Source organism: Haemorhous mexicanus, chromosome 4, assembly GCF_027477595.1.
Source record: "Haemorhous mexicanus isolate bHaeMex1 chromosome 4, bHaeMex1.pri, whole genome shotgun sequence".
Classification (NCBI taxonomy): domain Eukaryota; kingdom Metazoa; phylum Chordata; class Aves; order Passeriformes; family Fringillidae; genus Haemorhous; species Haemorhous mexicanus.
In genome coordinates this window covers 2,372,699-2,393,887 of record NC_082344.1, presented here as the reverse complement: position 1 = coordinate 2,393,887, position 21,189 = coordinate 2,372,699, and the positions used below count along the sequence as shown (strand labels likewise).

The following is a 21,189-nucleotide window of genomic DNA, read 5'->3' as shown; positions in this document are numbered from 1 at the left end:
CATCAGATATTCTTGCCCTGTTCCTGTTCTTCCTCAAGAACCAGGCTGTGGATATTGTTGAGGAGAAAACCCTGAGAAACAGACCCTTAGGTCTAATCTTGAAATGCAGCTCTCATGGATGACAAATGTGGTTTGGATCTGAATGCCCAGACAAAAGTTATTTCATTGCAGGTTTGCAGCCTGTCTGAGGAACAAAGCAGGCAACAGGTTACTAATTAGTGGCATATTTTTGATTTCAATACTACCACCAAAGTCATCTTCAAAACAGCATTCAACGAAATAGGGCGAGGGTTGAGAATGAAGTGTTACATAATTTTTTGGCCACCATAGAGCTCAATGTTCATCCAGAAAAATTGGTGTAGAATTATGAGAAGATATGGAGCAAGTGGCAGCTCCCAGCTAACCTTCCTATCCTTCCCCCTAGGGGGATATAAACAAACCTTATCAACATTTTTCTTACCAGGAGGATCCCTTCTTCTTCCCCCTCCCCTGCAAACACCCCCAGTGTTCTGCTAGACAGTACAGGCCTTCCTTGGGAAGTCTCTGTTCTGTTTCTGATACATTTTAGAACATGCCCAACCTTGAACATAATTTATGGAGGATCCCACATCACTCTTTTGTTTCAGTACTTTTCAAATTCTTAAACAAAATTCAGGTTTTCCAGCTGCTACTCCATTTTAACTTTTGGAAGACTAGTGGATCAGTCCAGGAGCCAGGAACTGCTTTCCTTGAACAGTTATTAAATGGGGATCCCAGCAGCCCCTTCCATTCACTGTGCCTCACGCTCACCCCCAAGCAATTCCTCCAGTCAGAAGGTGCAGCTGAAGGCTCCCTGCAGCTCCATAACTACCACCCTCAGCTTCACAGCATTCCAAAGGCCCTGCTGAGCAGTTTTGATTTCAATCCACAATTTGCATGTGCTTAAAAATCTCTTCTACAACAAACTGCAAACAGACTCTTTAGACTCTGTACCAAACTCCCATCTAAAAAATGGCTATTTAAGCCTAAGGAAAAAAGCTAAATGCAGCAGAAAGTGTCTATTATCTACCCTGGCAGGGTTTTGTCCAAGGGCCTTGAGTTTTTAACTCAGCTACATCAGCTGACTCCCCTCAGAGAATTTTTTAGTTCATTAACATTTGCTAATCTCAAATCATGAATATGGACTTTGTTTTATTTAACATACACTTACACACTCTACACCCACTCACAAGCAGATATACACACACGCACACACTCTGATATTTTCTTTTCATTAGAAATGTTTGGGGAGAATACTGATTGCACAGCTTTGATACACGCAGCTTCCTCCCTATCATTTTATGACCATTTTAGTTAACATAATTACCATTACAGCGGATCATAATTTGTTCTCATGGCTACAAATTCATGAGACAAACTGCTGTGATGCTACAGCCTGATCAAAACAAGAGCAGGCAGCAAAGCAGCCCAGCTTCCACCAGCTTCTTCAGCTGAAAGGCTCAAGAACAGAAAGGAAAACAAAATCACTTGCTCTACCTTTGGGTTCCCACCTCTGCAGCCATGCTGGCTTCTTACTAGAGGTGTGACAGAGATGGGTGGCTGTGAAAACTACAGTGCAGGTTTACAGTGCTTTGTAAATATTCACCATACACACCAGCACTTGTCCTCCTTCCCAGAGAAATATGGACAATGGATTTGGTGGGGGAGTACACAGAAGGCTTAGCTGGACAGCTCATTAAAAGCTTTGCATTCATAACCTAAGGAATACGTGGAGGAAAGATTTTGGTTCACTTTTAATAGATGAAAAATTTGGGGTATTATCATCTTTTAATTATTATTTCATGCCATTGTAGAACAGCCTAAGGAAGCAAATGATTTATGAGAACAGATTTATGAGAACATGCCACTGATACTTTTGGAAGGAAAAAACCCCAGGCCTATCCATTACAGCAAAAAGAGTGATGAGACCGACCTCGTTTACCCTCAAAGGTGTCTGTGGAAAACTTTCTACCATTAACACTTGTATTCAACACAAATCTCACTTCCAAAGGATTTCCCATTGACTTTTGAAATAGAGCCAATGAAATCTTAGCCAATCTTCAGAGAGAGCATGCATGAAACACTCAGACTGCCACAAGATTAGATGCACATTTTCAAGAGGCACTCAGAGACTTAAGAGTGAAAATTCTGCCATACACAAACACACTTAGAAGCAGGCACAAGCTCAAAAGGATGACATTTGACACTCCCAAACCTTCAGTGCTGTTTGAAACCCTGGCAAGGATGTGTACCTTGGCCCATCTTCAACCTCCACCTGTGCCAGAAACAGCACTGGAACACTGATGGAGAATAGAAAAAGCACCAGTATTCTGCATTATGTCTTATCTGAGATTGTCTGAAACACTAAAACCAGGAGAATATCTTAAAAAACAGCTCTGCAAAACAGCCAGGCCTACATTTTCATCTCTTCTGGCACAATAAAGAAACGGCAAACAATGCATCAGCATGAAATGTTTTCTCAACAAATGTTTACAAACAGAATGTAAGAAATTTGTCTGGCTGATAAAAAACTACCCATTCTCTCACTGGAAAAACAATGCCCTTTTGTCTGCCATGCTTGTACTAAAAGAAAACAAATAAGATTTTGGCAGAAAGGCTAATACAGACTAAAAAAAATTTGGCAGCCAACCTGTTGCTCATTGCAGTTAATGCTTCACATGTCATGTTTTACTTGGTGTCTGGAAAATAAGCTGTGGAACATCTCAGGACCATGTGAGACGCTTCCTCAAGATTCAGACTCTGGGCTCTTTTTTAAACAAAGCAAAGTCACCTTGGGAGATTTCAGCCTATTTGAAGTGGCTTCTTCCTTCTATACTTATGCCCAAAGAAAAAGAAAGGGGAAAAAAATCCCAATCAGAAGAGAACAAGCCACCAAAGAGCCACATACAATCTGCTCCTTAAACCGTGACTGCTCCAAGCAAGAGCTGCTTTCCACACTCATTTCCTTCCCAGGCACTAAAGTGGAAGCAGTTTTCAAGCATGGCTACACAACCCCGTGGAGCAGCGAGTTCTGAGTCACCGAGGGAGCCAGCGCATCCCGCCTCCCGCTCCTGCTGGTGCCCCTCCAGCTGCACGCTGGTGCTGGACACTGGAATTATCCCCCTGCATTCACGGCCCATTAGCTTCCAATTGCTGCTGGAGCAGAGGCTGTCCTCAGCTGGATTCAGCTCAGCTGCTAATTGTCCCAGCATCTGAACTCATTCCATGGGAAAATCAACAGCAAACCTGAAACACTTTCAAGTCTTCATAGAGACTCTGGAATTGCTCCCATTTTGTACTCACAGACCTCAAGAAAACAAAAAGAAAATAATCCTGATTTCTCCATCCTCATTCTGGTTCCTATCAACATCAAGCTTCTCTGTGTTTTTTGTAGTTCAGGGGAGATCATGATGGAGTAAATTCACCATGGAGAAAATGAGCCCCTTACAAAGAAATACACAGAGGCAAAAAGCAGTGCAGTCGTACCACACACCATTCCACTCTTGTTTTGAAGGAACAGCCTAAAGTCAAAGGGTAATTTATTCATTATGCCCATTTAAATTTTCATGTCCCCTTAGGCTTCCAACAAAAACACCAGTTAATGTGAAATGCAATCCTGCTTTTTTTTCCAGACGTAGATATCTGTTCCTTAGAAAATCCAAACAGGCAGACAAGAGCCACAACTAAAAATGATTATGTATCTAGAGACAATTTAAAAATATGTTTGTGCATACAACCATTTCTCACACTAAGGTCAAAGATGCAGTTTCACTTTTAATGTACACAAAGAAAAAAGCTTTTAGTACTGCATCCATTTTTTTTTTAAGCAGGAAAATATTACAAAGGTGCAACATAAGGGCCTTCTACCAGTTCTAAAATTTCCATTGCTCATTGGAAAAAAAATCTTAATACAAGCACACACGTCCTCCACTTATAGTCCTCTTCATTACTATGACAAAGAAATTACCTGAAGTAAAATTACCAGAGTGTGGGACACAACAAAACAGCCAATGACTCAGAATCAACTTGGGTAAAACAACAACTCAGGCTCAAGAGTATTTGGTAAGCAGATCAATCCTTCAAGGTCTGGAAAAACAAGTTTCCTCTCTTGGGACAACTTCTTTACCTACATGTCACCACTACCTGATGATGATGAATACCAGTCCTTACAAAAATAAAATCACTTTTTAGATGCTTACTGGCATCAATATGAGTCGTACACTGGCAAGCTACAGGATCTGTCAGATGTTTCAGAAACAAAGAATCACAGCAAACACACAATCTAAATCATAAGAGACAATAAATATCTCCCAGTCAGCAGACCTAGCTGACCTTGCCAGTCAGTCAGTTACCACTGACAGAGTTTTTTGGTTCTCCAGTACTAAAAAGACATGGGAATCATATTAAGAGACTCCCAGCATGTTCTCTGGTGAAGCTGGATGTTAAACCCCCCCACCCAGTCACCTCAGTTTTCCCAGGAAAAACTACTGCTCCTCTCAGCATTTTATCAGGGGCTGTGCCATTGCCCCAGTTCAGGATCACCACTAAAAAATCATGTGGCTGTTTAGAGGAGAGCCAGAGACAGAAAAGCAAAGAAAGGATGACGCCTGTCCTGCTGCCCAGCTCCATGGAAAGCTGGGGAGACCAGGTGCCAAAAATGCACAAGTGTCTTTCATCAACAGCTTGAACAATCAAAGACATGGCAGCATTTCCCTGCTGCATAGCACAGTACTGGCCACCCTGTTACCCATCAAAGGCAAATAAACACATTCTCATCTGGGATATAAAAACAGATACACTCACAGAGAGGTTTGATTAACAGCTCCTTAGCACACTGGACAAAAGAGAACACCTACCTCTTGAGAAATCCATGGACACGGTCCGTGTTTCCACTGGGACCTCCATGGTCATGCAGGCTAGAAACTGGTGATGTTAAAGGCAAGGCAAAATTCCTAGAGAACCTGGAAGCTCAGAGGATTGTGACCTACCTTTGTGAATCCCTGACCTTAGCATGTTGTTTGGCATTTATCTGAATTAACTGACAACATGACACCGAGATGGTAAAGTCCTTTATTGACAGCTCACACTCACACATATGGCTCAACAGACTAAAATCTAATGTACCAACTAAAAACAGAGACACAAAAAAAAATCAATCTATACCTCAAGAATCAATATTGCTCGAGATGGTGACAATGTAGCCCACAGAGCAATGCCTGGTTTACTGAGATGACCTCTGAAAACTTACCAAGGCATAATATTATTATTCCCATTAAAAAAATAAAGGAATTTTGTTTTCCTCAGGAGCAGAGTCTCTGCTGGCTACTGATAGAAGGTACATAATTACAGCAGCCACTGATGGTCATTAAGACAGACAGGACACGACATGCTTCCAAGAGAAAGCTTCTAGTTCTGTTTCAGAGACCTGATAGGATGTCAAATGCAATAAAGTAAATTGCCTGAAACAAATCACTCTAATTTCATCTTTTGATACCATTATATCTGTTTCTCCACAATGAATCCTAGTGTAGCCCATGGGACATAAATGCATCCAGGACCAAGGTGAATTCAGTTTACACTTGGCAAATACATGAGGCATTCAGTAAGCCTTGCACCAGATCCAATACTGTTGCTGGCTATATAAAACTAGTGCACAGTAGTTACTGCTGATTTGCTATAAATTTTTACCAGTTCCAAGCAACCAAGGGTCCTTGGTGCTCAGAACTCCACATGCAAAAAGCAATGACTGTACTGCACTGAGTGTTTCTCCCTCATTCCCAAATTTCTGCAAGGTTTGCCTCCCCTTCATAACTGAAGGTTTTTTAAATGTCTGGCTCCTGGAATTTTAAAAAAAAAATTCTAGAGTGGCCCACAAGCAGCAGCATTTTGTTTCAATGTTAGCCAAGAACTCTCTTTTCAAAGGTTAAATGATGTTGTGGAACTCTCTGGGGAATAGAAAAGACCTTTTAGTTGCCACAGAGGCACTTATTCACTGATAAAAAGCACAACTCGTGCACACTGATATGTCTGTTCTTCTGTTCACAAAAACCTGTGAGACAGTAAAACTGCAGCAAGCTTCAGGAAAGTAACAAATGGGTTTCTTTTCTTGCTTGGCTGCAACACATTTCTACCCCATCTTTCAAAATACTTCTTATTTAAAATGCAAATCAGAAAAATTAAGTGCAACCAAAGTTTCAGTTGGACATATTTGTTCTTAAATCTAAATTTTCCCAAACTCAGGTCACTAACTCAGCTTCAGGTGAGCCTTTGTTTCTTCATGGCATTTCTTTGTCAACTAAATCCCAGAGCAGACAAAGGAAAATCAGGAAGAACAGCAGAGAAACATAAAGTAGGTACGTGCAGCCAATAGTGGAAAGTCTATAAAAGGCAAAACCAGAATATTTCAGCCAAAAATCTTGTCAGAGAATACTTAAATTTTGTGTCCAATATAGTCTGGGGTTTTTAGCTCAAAACTGATGGAAGGAGAAGAGATAACAATCCATTAGACTCCATAATCTTTTCAGAAGCAGGAAATTCAGGGATAAATCTCTGTTCTGCCTCACTGAAACCAGAACTTGCCTCTGTCCCCACAGATTCCCTAATCAATAGGTCTATCTTCCTCTTGGCACCCTTTTGTCAAAAAGATTAAGTATAACTTTCACTCTAATGGAAATAATTAGGAAACACTGACATTTTTGTAAGGCAGAATCCTCTTCCTTTAACCTTTGTGAGGATTCTTCCAAACAGCTTTGAGTTACCATCCCTAATTGGAATTAACAGGAATTACTCTCTGTAACCATGGCTCTCCCATCAACCTCCACCCTCCTGAGGGATTTCACAGACAGCAACGTGACAACAAACACTCCCCAGAATTATAATCCATTATCAGTGATGTGAAAAAATCATCAGCAGGAGAGCCTCTGCAAATGAAATAGAGCTGGGCCTGCTTTGGTGTTCACAAAAACAAGGCCAGCATTTTGTTCACAGCATATTTGCACACGTGCATTATTTCCCAGTGCAAGATAAGGCCTCACGTACCTCCACATCCATCTGGCTGCCAAGGAAGGAGCTGTTTAGGGATCAAATCCAGGTTTAGCTTCCTCACAGTTACTTAGTGGTGTCATGTCTTAGAAATCAGATGCAATGCATCTATCCCTTGATAATCAGCATGTAAAGCAGACTTTGCAGTGATCACAAGTGAAAAAGAGATTTCAAGAAGGGCACAAATATTTCATTCATCATCACTATCCCATTATTATTATTACCACTTTTATAGCAAGTAAAATAATTTCAGCCAATTAGCTGGACCCAGGTTCATTAATTCCTCTGCCAAGACAGTCTCAATAGAGCAAAAGAAAAAAAAAAGGAGGAAAACAACCATAAAATATGTACTCAAAGTAATTATTCGCACATTTCTTATTGAATCTAAATTGAAATACCTTTTGCAACATGCTGGCCATTTAAATGTCAATTCTTCATGTCCCCTTCAGTTACTTACCTAAAAAAAAAAAAAGCAACAGGAAAAACACATGAATTCTCCATGTTCTCAGATGTATCATGGATATACACCTTTCTCTCCACTGCTCCCCAGTAAATTTTCAGTGGTTATAACTTAGGTAAGACAATTAGGATAATGGGTTTTGGTTGTTTTATTAGTTCAGATGGCATGTTCCCACTTGGCCTCAGCTAAGCATCCAGTAATTGAATTTAAGATCTTTTTTCTTATTATTGCTGTTTTCCTCCATCGTACATGACTTCTAAATAAAAGCTACTTGATGCCGTCAATAATTTGATTTTCATATTCTCTGTATTTACTCTGGAAAAATTCATAATTGCAGTCACAGTAATGGAAACATAAAACATTCAGCAAAAGAACCCAAATGTGGTCTTCAGTACAGACAGTTGTGCAACTTCTTAGCAGCCACAGGTAAAACATATTTTGGGCAGATGGAGCCCAGGACAGGACACCCAGGACAGTGCTATACCCCAAACCATAACAGAAGTGCATCTTAAAGTTGGGAACAGCAAGGGCAGCATGTGCACAGCAGGCTCACCATTCACCTCCACAGAAACATGGGGTTAACACCATGTTACACTGCACCTCTTTTCTGTAAAATCTTTCCAAAACAGGCAGGTGTGAGTTCAGAACTTGCTAGAGGTCCTGTCCCCTCCTTTTCACCCCCAGGCTCCTGCCTGGTACCTGAGCAGATGGAAAAACCTCTGGCTCAGCCTGGCAGCAGGACCCTGCAGGCTCCTTGAGCACCCACAGCCAAACCTGGGTGATGGCTCTGCCCTCCCCACAGCCCACACAGGAGGCTGGCAGATCCTGGCACGTGTGGTTGCAGCCCAATCTCAAGCAAACCTCAGCTCCTGTTTCTCCCACCCACACATCATCCAGCACTCCTCTGGGACAGAAATGCATTTATCATTACTGCCTTTCTATACTCCAGATAATTTTAACAGATGACAATACACCCTATAAATGGTATGACAGACTTAAATGGTCCTCAACTACCAAAACTATATCCTAAAAGAGAAAAAAACATTTCACGTTTCATCCATACCACCACTTTCGTATCAGTTTTTTAGATGTTTTCTTAACCAACACAAGTTGAAACTTATAAAAATGCAGGTGAATGTTGTTACTGTATTGCAAAGGTTCCATAATTCAAGAGTTTTTTTACCTCTGGGTGTTTCCTGTAGGCAGCTCCTCTAAGCACTGACTCTTCCTTCTCACAGCTGGCTCCAGTTCCCCCTCAACCAACCAATCCACTCTTGGATAACACTCTTCTTCTTACTGGCTACAGCTGCGCCCTGTTAGAGTCAGGCCTGTTCCTAATCTCTAATAATTGGCTCAGCTGCAGCTCCTTGAGGGGTAAGATTCCTTTCTATCCTACCTTTAATTCCTTAGATTGTATCCCCCCACAGGTGAAACCTTGAATAACCAAATACCTTTCATATCCAGTGAAGAACTTGTCTGAATTTCTTTAAACTCCTTATTTTCCAGCATTAAGCTGGCACAAGCTTCCTGATGAATTTCAGATGGAAATATCACTTATTCCCATAACGTGCTCAGGCTGAACAGAGTGTACAAGCTCAACATTCTCCCTGCCTGCATGCAACTAACTTTATCTTAGACTGAATTTTAAATCCCTGCCAAATTCAGACATCTCCTGCACAAGTTCTGCTGCTTCTACCTTCTGTCAGCCTACTCTGTGAGGCCTCTGAAGCAAACTTTTTTTTTTCAACCTGGCAGAGCTCTTATTATCCTCCTCTATGAAAGCAGCACAATTTGCTCCTCTAGTCCCCATGCACGTGCAAGTTTAGCCTTTTTCAAGGGCAGTGTAAATTCCAGTTCAGTTCAGAGCTCTCCAGGATATGAACCCATTTCAGAATACAAAACAACACGGCACTTTAGCTACAGGAGTTACTAAGGTGGGTTTAACACATGCTACTATAGATTTTTGTCCTTAAAATGACAACTCAAGGTATAATTGCCATCTGACTAGAATTATCTGATGAGTCATGCTAGTTGTCAGGTTTGGTTCATTTTCCTCCTTTTCTCTCTTAAGGGGAAGCATCATTTTCAAGGTTTAAGAGAAAAATTGATTCTGTTGATCACAGGCACTCCCATGGCTGGTTTTCCTACAGCAGTTTGTAATGATTATCCACATGCCCCTTCCACAGGGAATTCTGAGTTATAATCAAAACTTGACTGACTTTTTTTCAGTGCCTGCTTTGGAATTTAAAAAGTTGGGAGGGTCCCCCACAGCAAGTACATATTAAACTTCAAGTGCTACAGTGCAAGCTTATTTCTGAGGAAAAACACCTTTGTGCTTTGCTATTTGGCAAGAGTTACACTGAGCCATTTGCCCAGAGCTTTTAGAAAAGACAAAATGAAGACCACCACCCCTTGGTGTTCCTTAAGATCAACCAGCAGGAAGACCCATCCTTCTGCTGTCCTTTGCCTATCTAGATAGGATCACAGCCTTCCACTCAGCTGACGTGTACATTTCTCTTTTATCAGTGAAAGCAATGACCAGACAGACTTCAAATGAGGTGACTCACTGGCAGATAATGAATCCCATTCCATTTCTCCCACATAACAGCCTTCATTTTGTGCAACCCAAGGCATCTCAGGCTGTACAGAGTCAGGAACCACGAAGTAAAAGCTGTTCAGACTTCATTTGGCATCCCAAACAATTCCTTCCAGAATGCCCAGCAGCAGGTGCCATACCAGCACCTTTATCCGTGCTTATCCTCCAGTTTTAGAGGGGGACAAAGATGCCATAGTTACTGTCAATCAGGGAGCAAATCTGTCTAACATTTAAACATCGAGCTTCCCGTGAAATAGGATTAGCACGAATGGATGAAGCTGTCTCCTGTCTGCCTAACAAAAGAAATGGTCCTGCAAACTCTGACCAGAATTGTATTAACTACCAATTACAGACATAAATATAGCTGGGAGACTGAAATCATATTTTTCTTGCTGCTGCAGAAGACTTGAAATGAAAATAGTTCCATCCAAATCAATATACAGCCATCTGCTCTGCAAAACGCTGACACATCTCCTTCCTTCAGGATCTGCGTCCCCCAAATTAGATGAAGAGGTTGCCTTGCCTTTGCAATGCCCATTCCAAGAGTCAGCAGAGGCTGGTCAAGTTCTACAGTCTTCCACTGATGCCTGATAAGTGCTTTGGCTCATCCCACATCCACCAAATAACTGTGTTCTTTGATTTCCGTGCCAGGCCCTTGCATCTGCTTGGCTTCTTCTATGCAAGAAGCCAACACTGTGGTTTGCTTCTTAAAAGTCACTTCAAAAAGCCATTAACACAGAGCAAGCTGAAAGCCAAAACAACAGCCTACCACAAGGGAGAGACATTTCATTTAGAGACTGAATGGGTGGTCCTTGGTGGAGCTGTATGGGGGACTTTTCTTATTGCCATCACATGCACAGGAGTAGGGGTGCATTAGCTGACAGAACCTTTGCTTCATATTTCCAAACAAAGCCGTAGCCAGGGAGACTTAACTGAGCACAGCTCAGTTTTTAGAGCATTTGCAGTGGTTCAAATCCACACCTGGTTACCACTTCTAACATAAAAAGTAAAATACTAAACCCTGCAGAGCAGTAAAGACGGAATATAAATCTCACTTTGCATCCCAAGACCATTATACATTGCCCAAAATGTTAAACAAAATGAACGTATTTTTGTGCTCGAGCACTTTCAGACCAGCTGCCCCTGCATCCTCCTCTTCAAGAGCTGCACAGGGAGCTCCTGATCTTCTGCAGCAAATGGTCTGGGCACGCTGGCAGTGCACTGATTCCCTGGGGTCAAGGAGAAGGGAACAAAGCTGCCTTTGTGCACATTGCCTGGACGGCAGCGAGAGCTCGGTCACAGATGCAATACCAGCAGGGACAGTGCCAGTCCCAGCGTGCCCAGCCACTAAAGCCCTGACAGCACTGACCCCTTCACTGGGACAGGCTTTCTAAGCCCCAAGTGCCCCTCAAGATTATCAGTTTAAAAAATCCTCCCAAAAACTGCTCATGTCTAACTGGAGCTTTAACATTTCAGAGCCCACTTCTGCCAACTCTTTGAAGCCATCAGGGCTATTTGTAAGACCAGCAACTCTGTCAAAACAGTAATTTATTCTCTCTTCCTCCTAAGCCTAAGGACCACTAAAGGGATGTTAATAGGTTTTGAACAGTTTAAATCTGCTGTGCTCCTGCAGCTGTCCTATGTTAACAGCAAATTCATGGTCTTGCAAATGCCAGTTAAATCTTGAGGGTGGAGGGGCAACTCAATATACCTTTTAATACATATACACACTACCTACATAAAGCTATAATGCAGTATTTTGTATTTGGCTTCATTTACTGCCATTACAGCAATCTTCTTAAAAGCACTAAAGTGCAAGACTAATATCTGCATCCAAGCTACCTCTGAAGTCAATCCAGGCGTTAGCAGCAAAGTAATCTATTTAATCCTTTAGGGAAAGGGAGATAGCTAAGAAGTAATGGAAATACAGCCAAAGCAAGAGCTCCACAAAACCACCCAGCCACAGAAGATGGGGCAGTAAAAATGGGAAGTACCAGAAAACTGCATCTGCCTTCCTACCCTGCTGCAGTCCTGATCCCTCTCACATGCTGGCTTCCAGGCTGAGGGGGAAGCAGCAGCTGGCTGTCAGGTCAGAACACAAATCCCACACAGAGGATCCAGCAACAGGTAGTGCCACACAGCTTTTCTTGGCCTACAATACAGAGTGCAGAACTGGGCCTGTGATATTCAACAGGAGAGAAAGGAGAGACAAAGAACTGAGGGAACAATCAATCAACCTGACATCCCTCACTTCCCTGAGCAGGTTTAGAGACTACAGATACTCATTAATGGCCAGTAATTAGATAATTGTTCTTCATAAATACACACACTGAGAGCATTTTAACTCCTAACAGCAATGACTGCTAACTCAATTCCCAGTTGCTGATAAAGCAGTTTACAGCACTTCTGAATTTTGACACATTTTCTGAGACAGCCCAGCACTTCCTTGCTCCGTGACCCAAGAAGATCTTGTTCCCGTGTCTCTCTCAGGACAGGCGACCTCTGCTGACCGTGCTCTCAGCTTCACAAGGGACAGGGTGACAGCACGGCTTACCGTGACATTCACCGGGTGCCAAGCTGCTCCCGACATCAATGGATGGGCTGGAAACTGAGCTGAAGGACACACGGCTGGAGCCCCGACTTGCAAGATGAAATTATCTCAGCAGTCCTAACTCCTTGGCGGCCTTCCTATTTTTCATGCTACGTGTTCAAGAGGCTTTAGCTAACAGTCTTTTACTTAATTAAAATTAAGATACTAATCTAATTTTTTTTAAAGAAAGCAGATTGTAAATGTGGCTCGGGGGAAGAAAATTTGTCTTCATTACTGAGCCTTGCTAGACTTGCAAGTTCCTTCCTGGCCTGTGATGAGAGATTTTAGGGGAGCAGGGAGGGAAGGCCCCTCACAAAGCAAAGGGGGTGATAGCAGGAACAACTATTTTATTTCAGTTACATTATTCCCCCAAAACTGGTAGTTCTAACAATTCCTGAACAGCTGTAGCACAAAATAAACTGAATGGAAAGTCACAAAGCTGAGAAGGAATGCCAGCCATTAAGATGTCCTTACTATATTAAGGACCAAAGAGGACTTGTAGTGCCCTTTAGCTGACAGGCCTAAGCTTTTCATTCCTCTCACCGGCTACTGAGCCATTAATGTGTTACATTATATTACAAAAATACATCCCTGAGGATGGCTCCACACAGCAGCTGGAGGATGAAATGACTTCAGATGAACATTTCCCTGCTCAGGATGTAAAGTCTGATGGAGGAGAGCTCCCTTACAGTCTGGGAGGTGTCAAGGGTGAGGACCACAGGGCACAAGCACCGATGGCAATGGGAAGCAAACTTCAGACTGGTGGCCACAGCTCAAAGACAAGACTGCTCCCCCTCCACCTTCCAGACATGAAACGTCTGAATGGGGAAGGGGATGGAAAATACACAGAGAAAGTATTTTCTGCTTGACTTGGTTTTAAAGCAGAGGCTTGTATTAGCAGTCAGACTTCATTTGTATCCAATTAAAAACTGATTCAGTGACTAAGAGAAAAGCAGCCCCAAAAGGAAATGCCAGAATGCACAGCACTAGGCACGGTACTTTCTGCATGAAGTATTGAAGTATAAGATGCCCACTGGCTTTGAGATTATTGGGCATAGTTTTGAGACTGACCTTTAATATTTCAGATTAAAGAGTCCCAAACAAGCTCCAATTCAAAAGCCACATATTTCTACACAGTCATTTAAGAAAAACAAAGAGCTGCTATATTACACTCCTTTTTTCATGTATTCAAAGCGAAAAAAATTTTAGAAGCATACAGTCAGAAATATCCAAATTTCTCAGTGGTAGAATAAAACTCAGAGAGCACAAGAAACTCAATAGCCAGAACTGTGCCAAAGACCCAGGTGTCACTTTCAACCTCAGTTCACTCATTTTTGTTTCTGAAGCAGAGCCACCAAACAGCTTTCTCCAAAGCTCCTCAATACAGCTCTTCTTCTAAAAATACTTAATAATTTCTTTCACAAAAAATTAAGTCAAAAGCTACATTTGTAAGCAAAACATTAAAATTGAAAATATCCCACCTTGCAAATGATACAGCATCGTGTACTTTTGCATTGTCTAGGCTTTCTTGAGAGCAAAAGACTGTATTCTTCCTTATTACCAACTGCTAACATGTTCTCCCCTGTGTTGTTAAACAAGTCTTGATAAAAACACACTCGTGTCTTAATAGAGCTGGATGTTCCCTGAGTGGGTTCCCCATTTGATCTGCTGTACGGCTCAGAGGCTTTTTTGTCTGCTTGTTGTAGCACAAAGTGTGTTTGGTCCCACAACAGTGACAGCTGACAACTGTTTTTCCTGTTTGCAAAAGCTTTACCGTCCAGCTTGAACCAAAGGCATTTGTCATGTTGCGTGGCAGTGAAGTAGATTTGATCAGATGAGGCCACAGAGCCTTGTCAGTGCCAGGCTGAAAGAATTCCACAGGACAAAAGCTGGATTTATCTCTCTGGGAGTCTGTGTGGGGAGCAGCAGTGCATCTTTGTCAGTGCACAAGGGGCAATCTCAAGAGCAGAAGAAAACGAACCCAAGAGAATATTTTCAGTGCAGTTCAGCCAAAAAATAACTGTTCCTAAGTGACCAGCAGGATGCTCCTGCCAGCCAAGAGCACTGTTGTGAGAATTTTGACAACATGAAGTGCATCTCCATGTAACTCTTTCAAATGTCACTAACACAGAGGACGGTGCCTTCTGTGCTCTATCCTTACATAATTCCTTTTCCAGAATAATAGGCATCACTCAATATCTGTTCACATTCAGCAAACAACCTGCAAAAAATTATTTACAATGGATGACTGCTCCCAAACTGCAGTGACAATCCTCCAAAACACTCTTACAATGCACGCACCTCTTCTAGATAATGTCACACTAAAAACAAACCCACAATAAATAAACCATTAGAAGAAAGTCTTCATCATTTTACACAGCCACTGAGATAATATTTTACACTCTTGGTATCCTTTTGGATGATCAAGGCTTTCCAAAAGATTTCCACAGGTAACCTAAGCTCAGAAGAAAAAGAACTAAGCCATATATGCAAAAATCAACTCAGAGGCTCGCAGCATTTCCAACCTCCAACAGAGAGGGCAAAAACAGCAGCCCCACCTCAGGGGCTTTGCCAATTTACACCACCCCAGTAAGGTCTCATGGTGAAGAGGATGCTGGTGCTTTCCCTCTTCACCAGAGAGAGAGCAGGGAACCAAGCACTCTGAGTTGCCAAGAGAGCGAGCACTGACCATGCTGCCTTGGTATTCCCTTGCATTATTTTCAAGGGGCAGCTTTAACGTGCCCGAGGTGTGAGTGAGCAGCTGCCAGGGGTTGGAGGAAGCTGTGCCTGCATTTCACACAGGGTGTGCTGGTACAGCCAGCTCTCTGGCACGGCACAGCCTGGCTTTGGCATTCCTATAGGGAGGGAGGGCTGCCTGCAGTGCACCGGTGAATTGGAGCTCAGCTTTGCATCAAGTGTTCCAACGCTCACTCCAACTGTGCTAAAGGAATTTCCCACTTGCTTTTTTCTGCTAATTAGAGAGCCACTGGGGCACAACAGGGCCTTTGGAGAGTGCAGCAGGCCCTCAAGTTCTGTTGAGTCAGGAGAGGGGCGGGATATTTTGACCCACTCAGGAAGACAACCTTCAACTTCCTAAAAGAGGCTGCAAGCAGGACAGTAGCTATAAATGTTAGCTAAGATTTACAACCTACAAGCACCAATATGCATCTAGACTTCTTTAGTCCTTAGTCCAGGAGGTAAGGCAGCAACAGGAGCTGGTGAATGTACAGACTTTTCAAGACCTAACTCATTTCAGTAGCTATCTGCCTTGCCTAGCACACATTTTTTATCGACACGTCTTCAAGGCAGAACACAACACCTGAAGCAACTCCTCGAAAGTGACTTGCAGAAAACACATGAGTAAAAAAATCTGTTTAAAAGCCTTGATACAGCATTCAGGTGTCTGCAATCTCACTGCAGACTGTCCTGCTTCTGAACCCTGGCCCACCAAAACAGTGCTCACATTTCTAATGCAACAGGCTCGGCAACTCTCAGATGTTTATTCTTGATTTCCAGCTGGAGATAATGAATTTTAAGAGATATCAGAACTTCCCCAGAAATGCCTTGTCATTTACTGCATCCTGGATAGACAGAAAACCACTGAAGAGCTGATAATTTTAAAGTAACTTCAAAGAAGTTGAAAACAGATGCCTGTATTCTCATGTGACACTGCATCCAGGCTTTACTTGCATCCAAGGAAAACACCTGCTGTGCTTCAGGCCGTGCAGTGGCACATCTCTGATTTCAGCTGTGCAGCAGGTGAGTCAGAGGATCAGCAGCACAGGCCTGAGGGTGTGATCCTGCTGCCACTAGAAATCTCCTGCCAAAGCAGGTGAAACCTCTCAGCACTGCTCAGCAAACGCTGTCCTGTCAGCAGAGGCAGCCCCTCCTGCCCCTCTGCTCCTGGCTGTGCAGTCTGTCTTGAGCAGCATCCTACAGTCGTGAGCAGAGCACCTCAACCACAACATGCTTTTGGGATACCCACCAAAGTATGATAATCATAATACTGATTTATTTCAAGGCTCTCAGACTGAAAACCAGCCAAGTTTCCCACTTATTTTTACCCTTGCAACAAAAATAATAATACACATTATAACAAAGATTTAAACATAGCTTCTCTGTTGGCTTGCACTGATGTTTCTCTAAATTAAATGTGATGTTTTATCTGAATATTAAGACATAGAACTAATAAGTAGTCAATAAAATTAGCACTGCAATTTTTTACATGACATGCAGAATATTAATAAAAACCATTTTAACTAATATTAGTTTTCATGGTTTGGTTGCCTGAACTGGTATTTGAACAGTAAACCTCACTTCTGCTACAGCACTAAGCAATACTCATTTGTAAGGCTCTTTCAACTAGATAACATTTTATAAAGATCTTACATTATTAATCACTTTCAAGTTCTGAAAGTGTGGTTTTTTTCTAGAAGAAAATAGTGGCCAGCTTAGCAGAGAGAAGAACTGAAGCTGAGAGCTGAATTTCCTCCAGATGTTGCCAGCAAATTGGCATCAATACCCAAAAATGCAGTAGGCTCCCCTCTCAATGCCTTCCAGGCAAAATGTGGAGTGGGATATGGGATGGTAGAAGCCATGAGAGCAGGTCTATGCTCAGTAAGGTCCTTACAACTGCAACCACATCTCTCCTTTGCATACAGGAAGCATTCTATTTTCCTCCTGTCCCTAATATAAATATTTGCAATCAGGTCAGGTTTTGCAGAATTTCAGAAGCCTCTTCAGAATGGAAGCCAAAATCCCAGAGGCAGGCCCAGGGAATCTCAGTGGAAAATGATGTGAGGGAGACTGAAAGCAAAGATGGCAAGCAAGGAGCAAAGGAGGCCAGGAAGTATGAACAGCACTGTGCCAAATAAATCCAAGAAGGAATAAAGCTGCAGTGTTTTATTTCCTTTGAAAAACAGAAACCTGGAGCAGTTCCACCTAAGTCACCAGCTGCACCAACCAACCTGACTGAGGCATGCACACCTCCAAACTCACTTGCATTCCATGTTTATTTTCCATTCCTCCCTCTCCCAAAAACACACTATTTACTTCACACTTTGAAAATCTTACAAGTACCCATGCAGAATAAATCTAAAAGCATCTCCTATTACACTAACATTTGCACTGCAGACAAAAATACAACTGAGAACATATCATTTCAGAGCAGCTTTAAAAAATTGAGAACGGAGGATATTCCTCTGCAACACATTCCCCATTTTCCCAACATTTATTCTTCAGTTCTCTTTACATATTTTTTTCAGTACTGTGTAAACAACTGGGACTTTCAAGTACAGCTGCTTTCCATAGTGTTTCAGAATTTTAATTTCTGATCTGCATTGGCACAAAAACCCACCCAAATACTCAAATCTCATTTTTCTCCAATCTAAAAAAACCCCAAGAATATGTCTGTCTTATCAGACATGTATTTCTTTAAATTCCTAATTTTTCTAAACAACATATTAAGGTTAATTTAAAATGAACAGTTTCTCTTTGTTTAATAACTCCTGGTACTCAGAAATTGTATAGGAGTTTCATTCCCAAGTCCTGAGCACTTCTCTCATTCTGAGGCCCAAAATATGATTGATTCCAGCAAGCAATAAAAGCACACAACATACAGGATAATTTTAATACATGCAAAGATCACAACTATTTGTGTGTCCTTCTAAGGACACAGGGTACCAAAATAGAAAGCCTTAATTCCAGAAGAGAGTCCTGACAGAATGACCACAAAGAGTTTCCATTCTGTCGTGAGAAATCAGCAATTCTGGGTCTTCTGCATCCTAAACCAAGGTCTCAATCCCAGGTTACAGAAATCAAAGGGTTAACAAGAAATCCTCCTATTTTCCTGCTTTTTTCACTAAATTGAACCAGGTACCTAGTCTGAAATTAACAGATGTTAATACAACTCTTCTATTCACTAGTGTCTTAAATCTTTACAATGTTTTAATTAATTTTACCCTTTAAAAGGCATGAAAATTTCACATCACCTTTAAATATTTATTGACAGTTTAGATGAATATTTCATGCTGATTTTAAAGAATAGAGAACATTTTCATAATGTTTCTGTTAATTCAAAAAGGCAATTCTACACTCTCAGGTATGCTCTCAGCACAATGAAAAGGCATTTCTTATCTTGCTCAAAGCAGACAATGAACACTGGCTACAGCAGGGAAATAAAAACATCAAGGAGGAGTTTTTTCAAAGCTACTTAAGTGATTAGGGAGCCCACACAGCTCCCATTTACATGAGTAGTACCTGCATGTCTTAATCTTTTGAGCAGTTTTGAGTATTTCATTGGTCTATGAAAGGTTCTCCCAGTTAAGAGTAGTAGGTTGGGAGTAATTAACTGAAAACACATTACCTGTGATGTAAAACAGAGGCAATTCTCATAGCACAAGTGAGGATTTTAAGATGCTAAAATTGACCACAAAAGCTCTACTAGTATGGGACCACCAACCTGTTTAAAACCAGCTGCCTCATTTCTGCACAACACCTGTCTTCCCTTTCAACTTCCCATTTTTCTGCCTTTTTGGTTTTTTGAGAGGCCTTTTAGGGCTGCTGGAGATGCAACAGAAGAAGAGCACTGTGGTGGGTCAGACTGACTTAAGGAATAAAGTTAAAGCTGTAACAGCAGCTTAGCATATATAGAAACCAATGTATTAATTTAAAAAATGTCTTGCAAACATATTGCCCCCTGAAAAAACTTTGTCAGTCAGTAGCAAAATCCTGGCACCAGGTGGGAGGGATTCCAGACTTCAGTGGTTCCTATGCTAATTCTGCCTGAGGAAATATCAAAACAGGAGCTAAAATCTTTTAGCTAATGCAGAACACTGATACTCACTTCCCTTTGTTCTCAGGAAAGGCTAAAAAGTTGCCTATACTTAAGGATATTCTTATATTTTACCCATTAAAAAGGGTAAAAAGGCAAATGACAAGCACCCAAATAGAGGGGTGGAACTGAGCACAGAAAACTATGATTCTTTCCAGAAACTGAACACTGTGGTTAGAATAAAGCACTTGAATATGCTGTGCCACAGCCATCATTACCAACATGCTCATTAGCATTAAATTAACATGGACATGAAATATCAGGATGTAAATTAACTGCAGATGATGCTGTGAAAATGTAAGAAATTACTGTTATTTGCCAGTAATTCAACTAACAAAAGCAAATTCTGTTTATCACATGTAAACTCCAGCGCTGTGTTACAGTGTTTTGGTTTTTAACTAAAATCAACTAACAAAAACAAAGAAACAAAAAATGTTACAATTTCACACTCACCTTCTCTTTGGCACTGCTGGTGTTGGGCACTAATTACATCAATGATCAAATCCAGGCAGCAATTCAATCAGAATACTAGACTCAGTTTTACAGAAGTAATTCTAACTTTTAGCAGAAACATTTCTAAATTACTTTCAATCAGACCTTTGCTCTTTTCCCTGAAGACCTGACCTGTAATATTTTCCAGGTCCTTTAGGGTTTCATTTTAGCATTCTCTGCCAAAGTGACCACAGCATTATGATCAAAACACATTTTCTGTAATTATGCCCTAAATAGTTTGCAGCACATCCATATATTGGCTTACACTGCAGAGCTCAGACATTCCACAGTAACTCAGAATTCTGCAGACCCCTCTCATCCATGGCAGGGTATTTCATGCCATGAAGCCTGCACGGCCTTCAGAGCCATCCCAGCACCCACACCCAATGCTCAGTCAGAGCAGGCAGGTGGCAATAATTAGAATGAAGATAAGCTGAGGTGACAAAGCAACGAGACCACATCAATTACTGCCTGTCACTCAGACCAGGGACAATCTCAGAAGATGGACTGATACCACTCTATCATTCCCTATTATATGCAGCTTTTCTCTCCTTCATTTCCTCGAAAGGGAAGGTCACCACAACATCATTCCATTTTTTAATAAAGTGAATTTTTTATAAATATTCGCTGCATGTGCAATACAAACTAATGTTTGGCTACATCTCACAGGCTGCACACAGAATAATGCTGTGATTTCCAAATGTAGGTCACTTGTGGGTAGTGGCCATGAACACTTCTGTTTGAGTTAGAGAGAGAATGATCCCAGAATCTTTTGATGAGGTTTTTTTCCCATATAATTTTTTATATTGATATTTATCTTTTATTTTCATATACACATAAATATATCTAAACCTCTCTTTCCATCTTGGGAAATAAGTGAGGCACTGTATTTCAACTCCTTAAGGGGTAAGAGCAAATATGCTCCCAAGGACACACCTCAGGGCTGAGTTACCAGCAAGAAATTGAAACAAAATAATCCCAATTTTGAAACATTGAAAACTCTGACGGAAGAGGTTTGCCTTCCCTTCCCTCTCTCTGCTGACCATCCTATAAATTGTCAGAGAACTTGTGTCACCTATGATCCAGCTGCTTTACAAGCAAGTAATTATTCAAGTGAGTTTTAAGATGGTTCTACACCATCTAGTTTTCCACAGGATTTT

At 41.5% G+C, this 21,189-nt stretch overlaps 1 protein-coding gene across 1 annotated transcript in view; it reads right to left on the bottom strand.

Moving 5' to 3' along the window:
* The window catches only part of ANK2 (ankyrin 2), a 263,109-nt gene that overhangs the window by 234,589 nt on the left and 7,331 nt on the right, over positions 1-21,189 (bottom strand). Inside the window, exon 2 of the mRNA XM_059843636.1 lies at positions 7,458-7,516. Coding sequence (XP_059699619.1) covers positions 7,458-7,478 — 21 coding nt within the window. The 5' untranslated portion in view covers positions 7,479-7,516. The remainder of the gene's footprint in view (positions 1-7,457; positions 7,517-21,189) is intronic.